The sequence below is a fragment of the Gymnoscopelus braueri genome (assembly GCF_963280865.1).
Source record: "Gymnoscopelus braueri genome assembly, chromosome: 3".
NCBI lineage: Eukaryota > Metazoa > Chordata > Actinopteri > Myctophiformes > Myctophidae > Gymnoscopelus > Gymnoscopelus braueri.
The window spans coordinates 58,253,379-58,264,471 of record NC_137612.1 but is presented as its reverse complement, the minus strand read 5'-3'; the positions used below and the strand labels follow the sequence as shown (position 1 = coordinate 58,264,471).

Below are 11,093 nucleotides of genomic sequence, written 5' to 3'. Positions count from 1 at the left end.
GTGGTTCCAGGCTTAAAATAATTAATTAATTAATTCATATTTTTGGAAATCTCTATGAGAAAAATGAATGGGCTTTCTATTATGTGGAACCACAAGATGGCCGCCACTATATGCCCTATTGTATCCAATCAGGAGTACAGCATACAGATCAAACTAGTGAAATTGGAAGTGATGACACAATCAATCAATCAATCAATCAATCAATCAAACAATCACTCACTCACTCACTCACTCACTCACTCACTCACTCACTCACTCACTCACTCACTCACTCAATCAATCAATCAATCAATCAATCAATCAATCAATCAAAGGTAGTGTAAGTGATATTGTTTTTAGTTAAAACAAAGTGTTATTTGTTATAAAGGTAAAGCTCTTCATACAATAGCATGACAGGCTTCAGTAGTAACACAGGCTGAACCAGAGAGCAGATCTTTACCGGGGAAATCGGCAGGAGGGAAGGGGTCTTTGATCTCGTTCACGTGGGACTCAAACACGTCGATCCTCAGCTGCGGAAATGAAAGTTAAACATGTGGTTTGATGAAGCAACAGTGCATGTGTGTGTGTGTGTGTGTGTGTGTGTGTGTGTGTGTGTGTGTGTGTGTATGTGTGTGTGTGTGTGTGTGTGTGTGTGTGTGTGTGTGTGTGTGTGTGTGTGTGTGTGTGTGTGTGTGTGTGTGTGTGTGTGTGTGTGTGTGTGTGTGTACCATGGCGGTGGTGGGCATGCCTTCGATCCCCTTGGCCCGTTGATCAGCTAACTTCTTGGCCAGCATGGCTTTCTCCTCGGCTGCCTTGTCTGGCATATTATCCCTGGGTGACACAAAAAGTAAAAAACAAAGACATACATAAATGAATGAATTCATTAATTAACCCTTCCATTGTGTTAGGGTATTTTTTTTACCCATTTTCAAGTTTAAATAGGTAAAAAGTACCCTACATTTCTTTATTGGAGGCTTCATGTTATCCTCAGAAACAGATATTTTAACGCAACAAAATGTATTACCTCCGTTTTAGTAACATTACATTACATTAAATTACATTACATTACATTACATTACATTACAGTCATTTAGCAGTTGCTTTTATCCAAAGCGACTTACAATAAGTGCATTCAACATAGGTAGGGAACGAAACTTCTTCTTAAATTTTTATCCCACGATTTTGTAACCCTATTTTTTACACCCAGTGCCAATTGTCTATGTAATCCTGGGCACTACCTTCCCTCTGCCAACCTAGGGAGGCCAGGGCCGAGCTCATGCCTCCTTCAATGCATGAGAGCCAACTGACCTTCTTGTCACCTGACAGGGGTGAGTTTCCCTGGTTGGACGTAGCGCGTGGAAGGAACACGTTATTCCAACCAGTTCCTTTCCCCTCCATCAGGCGCCCCGGCTGGCCAGGGGAAGGCAGTATAGTGACCAGGATTACTGCATGTTTTTGTGAGGGTACCTACCCTAGGAGACACGGGAGAACATGCAAACTCCACACAGAAAGGCCCTTTCGCCAACCCCACCTAGGGTGTGGGCACTGATGACGCGGAGGAGAGAACACGCCCAGAAGTCACCAGAAGTCTTAAGTGCATTTTCTGCAGAAACAAGCAACCAAGAGTATACCTAGCGCTAGGGTAAAAGTGCAATATATCAGCTAGGCCTACTTACTTTCTTAAACAGATGAGACAAAATAGCAAAATCAAATGAGCAAGAGCTAAAACAAATAAGTGTATCGACTTAACAAGACAACTAGTTAACATAGTTAGTATAGTAGTATAGTTCATTCTGATGGTCTCAAAAAAATTAAGTAAAATATGTGGTGTTAAGGGTCAAATTTGACCCGGCAGAGAAGTGCGGCTCAATTCCCCCCAAATTGTCAATATTCAATGTTTACATGTTTGAGAGTGAGAGAAACTTGTCCTCAATTAGCATTTGCTATTAGGAGTAAAATAAAGTTTGGGTTTATGAAAAATAAATGACTTTTTACCTTCTAGGTATACGGGTCAATTTTGACCCCTAACGTCACTTAACTCTTTGACTGCCAGAGTATTTTCATAAAGTACTCCCCCAGTGCCAGCAATTTTCGTGTTTTTTTATTTTTATATTTTGAATTTTTCTCATGAAAATAATTTAAGGGCACATAATATAAAGACCCAGCACAAATCCGCCACTAGAGAGCAGCACATGACTGCTTGATCAGGTCGTTGGGTCTCTCTCACCCTTCTTGATAGATTAGACAGGGAAAAACATGAAAACGGATGTGACGTCCTCCCAGATTGTTTTGATCGCCAAAATTACGATGTGATACACGACGGCGATGACTGATCGTCACCCAGACCATAGATTATAGAAGAGAAACTGTCCGTTTGTCCGTCATACCGTGTGAAAGACCGTTTATTTACCTATTTTGGACGAAAATGACTGGGGAAAAGAATCAAAAACCGGAAACGGAATCCAGGTCATGAAACCGGATGCAGATGTCCGTGAAGTAAGTGGAACTCGAGAATAACATTGAATATTAAGCAGCATAGCGCAATCAGAGATTAAACAATGAACGCGCGTCCAGCGCGTCGAACGCGTCGACGGCAAACTGGACAAAGTAGCACTTGACGCGTTATCGCGTTGTCCGCAGTCAAAGAGTTAATGTCACTATTTTTACTATAATATTAACAATTGTTTAAGTTAAAAAACTAAAACAAGTATTTATTTTATTTCTTTTTTGGAAGTGTGTTCTAATATTAGTCTATTATAGCTAGATAACATCATTATCCATTGTCTTCATTATTGGAAATGTAATGAGTGAATTTTAACATTTTTTTAATTGAAAACGAGATATATTAAAAGATGAAACCCTAACCCAAAATTATATTTTAAAACGTTTTTAAGTCAGCTATGGGGTGGGAGAAAAAAATAAATGAAAATAAATATTTTTTTAGTATTTTGGGCTGAGTTAAATCACGGGTCAAATTTGACCCGCTAACACCAAAAGTTTATGCAGGTTTCTAACACAATGCTTAATTAATTAAGGGTTAATTAACTAATTAATTAATTAACCCTTTATTAATGAATGAATGAATTAATTAATTAATTAACCAAAACATGATGATACAAACAAGACAACGTATGGCATTCGATTTCGATATATCTTTCGATTAATGAATCGTTAAGGGTTGCCAGAGTGTTTGTTTGGGGTCTTTGGTGATACTTAAGCTGCAGTGGATAAGGGGCTAAAGGTTCTCCTTTCTTTGCTCTATCTCTCACTGAGCCTAACAGGCCCGGATGGTATAGTCTCAAAGCACCGGCTCTGGGCTGGAATCTGCGTGAGCGTTGCATTTTACCTGAGTGCCTTCTTGAGTTTCTTCTCCTCTGCTTTCTCCTTCTGGGCGGAGGTTAGAGACTCGGCGTCGGCCAAGGTATCCACAGCAATGGCAAGGAACACATTGAGTAGGATGACTGATGAACAGTTAAAGTTCAACAACTTATCAACAGTGGTGGAAAAAGTACTAAAATGTTTTACCTAAGTAAAAGTATCAATATTATAATGTAGAAATACTCTTTACAAGTCCAGAATTAAAAATCTACTTAAAAAGTACGTAAAAGTACAAAAGTATTGGTATCAAAATGTACTTAAAGTACAAAAAGTAGAGAGTACTCATTATGCAGAATGTCCCGTTTCACAAGTTCAAATGTATAAAATCATTTGAAAATAGCAGATCTACAAGCTCACAATGCGCTGCGATGCGACGCATTGTGAGCTTGTAGATCGGCTACTTTCAAATAGCCGAAATATATATAGAGCTTAAGTGGTTAATGTATGTTTAATAATAAAAATCTAAATGTAAAAAGTATACTTTAGCACAAAAAAAAATTAAAAAAAATTCACTTGGGTAACCAGTAACTAAAGTTTTCAAATAATTGTAGTAGAGTAAAAGTACAATATTTTCCTCTGAGATCTAGTAAAGTAGAAGTAAAAGTATTTTAAATACTTAAATTGGAAATATAGTTACTTTCCACCACTGTGGAAAATGTACAATTTGGAAAAGGATACAGTTTCCACACACAAAGGCGATGATGAAGTAGATGCTGACCAGGATGCCAGGCATGGTGGGCCCTCCATGAGCCATGATGCCGTCATACATGACTGTGTTCCAGTCCTCCCCTGTCAAGATCTAACACACACACACACACACACACACACACACACACACACACACACACACACACACACACACACACACACACACACACACACACACACACACACACACACACACACATGTGCTTTTAACCCTAACCAAAAGCCTATTATACACGTAGTTTCAAACAGGTGTCGTGTGCCGGAAATAGCAGATCTATACAGTACAAGCTCACAGCATGTTGCAACATATCCACAACGTTCAGTGCACGATACTGGCATACAACTAGCTATAAATAAGCATGAGCGTGAATCAGCAACAATGCTACAGTGGAGCAAAGGGACATCATATGATTTAGGGGCCGCGTAGTGATAATGATAATGATAATGATAATGATAATGATAAGGAATTTTATTTGTATAGCACCTTTCCAAACAAAGTTCCAAAGTGCTGCACAGAGCAAGAATAAAAACAACAGACAACAAAGCAAAACATAAAATTAGAAAAACAACATTACAGTGTATACAGTCATATAAAAATTAGAATTAGGAAAAACACTTAGTGTAGAGAGGTAGGTTTTCAGAAGTGATTTAAACGGATGGTGCTAACCTTAGCTGCAGCGGCAGTGCGTTCCACAGCCTAGGTGCCCGGCCGGCGAAGGCCCGATCCCCCCGGGTTACTAGGTGAGTAAAATGGACCTCAAGGAGGGCCTTGTTTGAGGATCTAAGACTGCGCTCAGACTTAGAAGGGGACAGCATATCAGAGATATAGGTAGGGGCCAATCCATGCAGGGCTTTATAAGTAATAAGTCACATTTTAAAATCACTCCTGGAGCTCACAGGCAGCCAATGAAGGGCAGCTAGCATGGGTGTGATTTGGTCCCGTTTTCTTCGTACCAGTGAGCAGTCTAGCAGTAGAATTCTGTATCAGTTGTAGATGGGATATGACTTTCTTGCTAAGGCCGGAGTAGAGGGAGTTGCAGTAATCAAGGCGTGATGATATAAGTGCATGAATGACCTTTTCGAGGTCGGGGGCTGACAGAAATGACTTGCAGGATTGAGCAACTGTTGTTACTTGTCTATTAAGTGAGGTCGGAGTCAAAAATCACACCCAGTTTTCGGGCAGCAGGTGTGACATTTGCGGAAAGGGGACCGAGTTGTGAGTGGAGGTGGAGAGTTGAGCTAGGGGGGCCAAATAAAATGATCTCAGATTTTGACTCATTTAGCTGAAGGAATTTTTGGGTCATCCAATGTTTAATATCTGAGAGACAGGCCAGAAGTGGTGACACATTTCCTGAACCGGGTTTGAGGGGAATGTAAAGTTGTGTGTCGTAGCAATGAAAGTTTATGTTATGGGAGCGAATAATGTTACCAATGGGGAGCATATATATGGAGAACAGCAGTGGGCCTAGGATTGATCCCTGTGGAACCCCGCATGTGAAGGGGGCCCGAGATGAGGAGGCCTCTCCGATTTTGACTGCAAAGCTCCTACCCGTGAGGTGGGACTGGCACTAGAACAACCACTAGAGGGGGCTGTGAAGTGCAGCGCAGACCCACCACATTCAGACAAAACGCCCTATCAGTACAGGGTTGTTCGACGTGGAAGAATCTCCCATTGGCCATAAGGGGCAGTGTCCACAGAGAACGCCTTTTGAGTTGGCAGCACCAGTCTTCTGCTTATTTCTATACTGGCCCAATTCCAATGTCCGCCTATAAGCCCTCAAGCTATGAACTGTGGGTAATTCTTTTAGCCAAAGTCTGCATCGATGCTGACTTACAGAAAGGGTGCAGAAAGGGCTCTGCCTGAGCCCTCATTGACTTACCCATTTCAAATGGGACAGTCCTCAAGCTCTCGCGGACTTCACGTGAAGTCAGGGAGTCTGTAAGGGAGCAGATTGGAATTAGGCCAGTAAAGACGCTGGTGCGTTCCTCTTCCCAGCGCCCGAGCATGGCGCTTCAGTGCTCTCAACGCCCAGCATTGTTTGGCGATGCGTCCTGGACGCTTCAAGCTGCAAACAGCTCATGTGATCCTCCTGATTGTATTTTACATTCTGACCATTTACAAACCGACTCTGAATCGTTACCAAAACCATGAGAAGTCCATGTTTACATTGTTTCAGCTATTTGTGCTAGTAACGCAGATGACAGGTTTGAGTGCAGGCATCACGCTTTGTGTGAGTACTATGGACATGATACCCAAAGCGCTCTTCAGCTCATAAGTGTTCTCTGTGAACATGGCCTTATTTCAGCCAATCAATTTGCATGGTGAACGTACCTGGAAGACACTGATGAGGGCCTGGGGGAAGCTGTCAAAGGTGCTGCGAGGTTTGAGCTTGTTGGGGAAGTTGAACTTTCCTCCAAACACCTGCATTTCCAGCAGAAGGAAGATGACCATGAACGCATGCACATATATACAGATAATGTAGGTATATAGCTGGTGTATACATGTATGTACTGTATATATGTGCAGGTGTATACATGTACTGTATGTAATGTATATATGTGCAGGTGTATCCATGTATGTACTGTATATAAGTGCAGGTGTATACATCACACCTGCATGCCCAGCAGAGAGAAGATGACGATGAACAGGAAGAGCAGCAGGAGCAGGCAGGCGATGGAACGCACCGAGTTGAGCAACGACGCCACCAGGTTACTGAGAGGTGTCCAGTATCTATAACATATAATATATCCACCAGGTTACTGAGAGATGTCCAGTATCTATAACATATATATCCACCAGGTTACTGAGAGATGTCCAGTATCTATAACATATATATCCACCAGGTTACTGAGAGATGTCCAGTATCTATAACATATATATCCACCAGGTTACTGAGAGATGTCCAGTATCTATAGCATACTGTGTATATATACACCAGGTTACTGAGATACTGTATGTCCAGTATCTATAACATATACATCCACCAGGTTACTGAGAAATGTCCAGTATCTATAAGCACAACCAAACAGTTTATATGCACACAATCAAATGGACATATATGCATTCATTAGTGTCGCATGGCCAGACTACTATTCCACAATCTCTGAATGCTATACAGAGTCTGGAACTACACCCCCGAAAGCAAGGAAAGAAAGAAAGGAAACTGCCATCTGTTAATTATAAATTGTCTTTTTCAATTGTCTTTATTTTCATTTATGCTAAGCAGCAAGCCATATGCTTCGAATAATTCGATTTACTGTACATTAGGAAAATTCTTTAATGTTTAATGGTAAAAAGAAAATTGTAGCAAAGGACATTTACTGATCAACAACATCAAAAGATTCTTCAGTAGAAGCGTCCATGGAGAAAGCTAATCGTACTTTATGCAGAGAGCAGTGTTCATTTTGTCGATTAAAACTCTGACGAAAAATGTTCATTGGCTACCTTTATTTCACTGACGAAAACTATATACAATCTAAACTATGATGACTAAAACTATGACAAAATTTGCTCCCAATGTCATCAACAAATAAAAACATTTAGGGAGGGATTAGTGGAGAAGAGTAAATCGAGCAAAACTAAGTCAAGTCATTTTATACTTTGTTGTGTGCAGGTGTCGCACTCCGAAAATAGCCGATCTATGCAAGCTAACAACACGTCGCTGACGCGTTGTGAGCTTGTAGATCGGCAATTTTCGGCACACAGCTAAGTATAAATCAGGCATTACGACGACCATCACGGCCCGTCCAAAATACATTTTACTCGACTAAATCAACTGTAGATCGAGTCGACTAAAATCATATGATATTTAGTCAACTAAAACTAAACTGGAACTAAAACATTTCAGATGACTAAAATATGACAAAAACGAAATGGAATTTTATTCAAAAGACTATGACTAAAAACTACATAAAAAATGTGCTGTCAAAATTAGCACTGCTTACTTACTTGGAGACTTTGAGCAGCCGCAGCAGGCGGATGCAGCGCAGCACGGAGATGCCCATGACGGACATGACGTCCATGTGCACCAGGATGAGCTCCAGGACGCCGGTGGTCACCACGAAGCAGTCGAAGCGGTTGAACAGCGACATGAAGTAGGAGGGTAAGCCCAGGGCGTACATCTTCATGAACATCTCGATGGCAAACATGGAGAGCAGCACCTTGTTGGTGTTGTCTGGTGGGAGGGGGACATAACACTAGGAGTTAGGGTTACGGACCCACAAGGGGCCATTTGGTTCCATTTGTACACTCTCTGAGTTACAGACCTGTAAGTGTCCATTTGGTTCCATTTGTACACTCTCAGAGTGAAATGAACATTGAGCAATTTATGATGTTGTTGAACAAATCACAAATGGGCAGAGTTCTGAACTTGCCAGTTAGTGTGGTGACCTCGCCAGTTAGTGTGGTGACATTGCCAGTGTGGTCCTACCTTGCCAGTGTGTGTGCCTACCTTTCCAGTTAGTATTGTGACCGTGCCAGTTAGTATTGTGACCATGCCAGTGTGTGTGTGTGTGTGTGTGTGTGTGTGTGTGTGTGTGTGTGTGTGTGTGTGTGTGTGTGTGTGTGTGTGTGTGTGTGTGTGTGTGTGTGTGTGTGTGTGTGTGTGTGTGTGTGTGTGTGTGTGTGTGTGTGTGTGTGTGTGTGTGTGTGTGTGTGTGTGTGTGTGTGCCTACTTTGCCAGTGTGTGTGCCTACCTTGCCAGTTGGTGAGGCTCTGGGACTGCTGGTGGTGTTCGGTGGAGATGGCCAGGGTGTTGAGGAACACCAGCAGGATCACCCACCAGTAGAACATCCTGGACTTGACGTAGACACAACACTTACGCCTAAGGAAGCGGTTCCAATTACGAGCCTTTTTACTGCGCAGAGAGGACAGAGTTTTGATTGGCTGATTAAATACTGTGTCAACAAGTTAGTTAATAGTACAAGTAGCACAGTCAAAAGTGATGCTAAGAGGATGACACAAAACGTTTCCATCCATTCAATACTCAGTACTCAATTCATCAGGAAGACATACAATACACGTTGGTAAAAGCTCCAGTAACAGCAAAGTTTTGTTGCTGTCGGGCAGAAACCTCTTATCTCCAAATGTTCCATGTTTTTAAAGTAAATGCCCTACTTGATCATACCAAATCATCAAAAATAGCAGATCTACAAGCTTGAAACGTGTTTCAAGCTTGTAGATCTGCTATGTTTCCTAAAAAAACAATTATGCTGAACAGTTTTGGACAGTATGAGGTTTCCACCCGACAGAGACGATTTACAGAAAAGGGAGGGGTGTCACATTACATAGGCTACTGTACATGTATGTTTTGTATTAATAATCTAAAATCTAAATCTACAAAGTAGCTAGTAATGTATTCAAATAATTGTAGTGGAGTAAAAAGTACAACAATTCCCTCTGAGATGTAATGGAGTAGAAGTATCAGAGTATACTAACTAGTAGTAGATGACCAGCTGCATTGTGCTCATCTTACTGACACTGAGCTCCTCTGAGCCGCCGTCCTCCAAGGGAAGCAGGCCTAACACACACACACACACACACACACACACACACACACACACACACACACACACACACACACACACACACACACACACACACACACACACACACGCACACCGAAATTATGACAGCTGGGGGTTAATTCATCATACATAGCCTCGATCTCCAGGCTTTTATTGTCCTTCGCGTTTTGTTCAAAAATAAGAGACTGGACCAAGCTGTTCACATTCCTGGCATAGGAAGTGGGAGTCAACCTTTCATTTCCCCAGCCAACCAGAGTGCAGTGGGCGTCGCTCCAAATGTTGTGACGTCAGGGCCCTCAATGCTGCACATTGGGGGAGGAGGAGGGGCGCGGGGCGGGGTGGAGGCGGGTGCACAGATCGGTGAACCAATGGGAGGCCACGGATGTTTTCGCCGGAGATTTTGAATCCGCCCATCTATGCCAGATATCAGACGGGCTGGGGCAGGCTAATTCATACATGGTTCCTTTTTCATTGCTCAAGCTAAAATAAAAGTAATATTTTGCAAAGTATCATGTCCATGTGTCAGAGCACAAATGAAACAATATCTGTGTGGTAATTTTTTACAGCTGTGATATGAATGAATGATACGGCTCTTCTATAGAAAAAGGATAATACAAAAAACTTCCTGGGGACTTGTTTCCACAGTGGTCCAATGTATTCAATTCGTCAAAAAACCATAACATTTTATCACAGTGTTGGGCAAGTTACTTTTATTTTGTAATACATTACTTATTACCTTCATTTTTAAGTAATACATCTTGTTACATATTGTCTGAGCATGAGCAATATATTATTACTTCTTACTTTTTAGTTACTTTTACCAAAATGCTCAAATAGAACAACTAAATAGTCTATAGATTTATCTTTATTTTTATAAATAAAAGAATAATGTGATTATTGTATGCTCACTATATAGGCCTATTGATTCATATTAAATGCATGGCGGTCATCAAATGATTGGCTTAGGGAATGCGACAGAAACAAAAAAATACCACAAATTCAAGTGTCCATGGGGTGACTAACCGATAGATTATTTTTGGGGGGTGAACTATCCCTTTAACATCTATTTGCTTATAAATCCGCAACAAAAATGATCAGATTGATTAGATTAAGAACAAGATCTTCCAAACCGAATCAGGAGATGCTTGGGGTAGCTATAAAGACCTGAGGCTGCGACACTGCTGCTGCGGTGTTCTGTGTTTCTGACGTGAACATTATGTTATGGGACTGTTGCTCTTCTGAGCATGCTGTCTGATCTGACAGACCACCATGTGCTGCCTGTGCGCCACAGAAAACATTCACCAACGTTGCAGTTTGCGTTATAGGCTATTAATTCCCAGTGACGCTGTCAAACAAAGTGTTTGATAGTTCCCACTCACGCCGTAACTTTAGCATGCGTTTTCTCTTCAGTTGTGGACATGTGGTGGAGTTAGTAGGACGTTCTAAATGCCCGGGGGCAAAGTGCTGGTTTCCATCCGACAGTGCAGGGCAGCAGGCACAGA

General features: G+C 41.6%; 1 protein-coding gene across 1 annotated transcript in view; it reads right to left on the bottom strand.

Moving 5' to 3' along the window:
• LOC308079409 (dihydropyridine-sensitive L-type skeletal muscle calcium channel subunit alpha-1-like) overlaps positions 1-11,093 on the bottom strand; it is a gene marked incomplete at its 5' end in the record, with an annotated part of 85,997 nt that overhangs the window by 40,027 nt on the left and 34,877 nt on the right. The window contains 9 exons of the mRNA XM_080420877.1: positions 440-509; positions 708-810; positions 3,326-3,440; positions 4,036-4,156; positions 6,398-6,487; positions 6,679-6,796; positions 8,015-8,240; positions 8,761-8,921; positions 9,503-9,584. Coding sequence (XP_080277003.1) covers positions 440-509; positions 708-810; positions 3,326-3,440; positions 4,036-4,156; positions 6,398-6,487; positions 6,679-6,796; positions 8,015-8,240; positions 8,761-8,921; positions 9,503-9,584 — 1,086 coding nt within the window. The remainder of the gene's footprint in view (positions 1-439; positions 510-707; positions 811-3,325; positions 3,441-4,035; positions 4,157-6,397; positions 6,488-6,678; positions 6,797-8,014; positions 8,241-8,760; positions 8,922-9,502; positions 9,585-11,093) is intronic.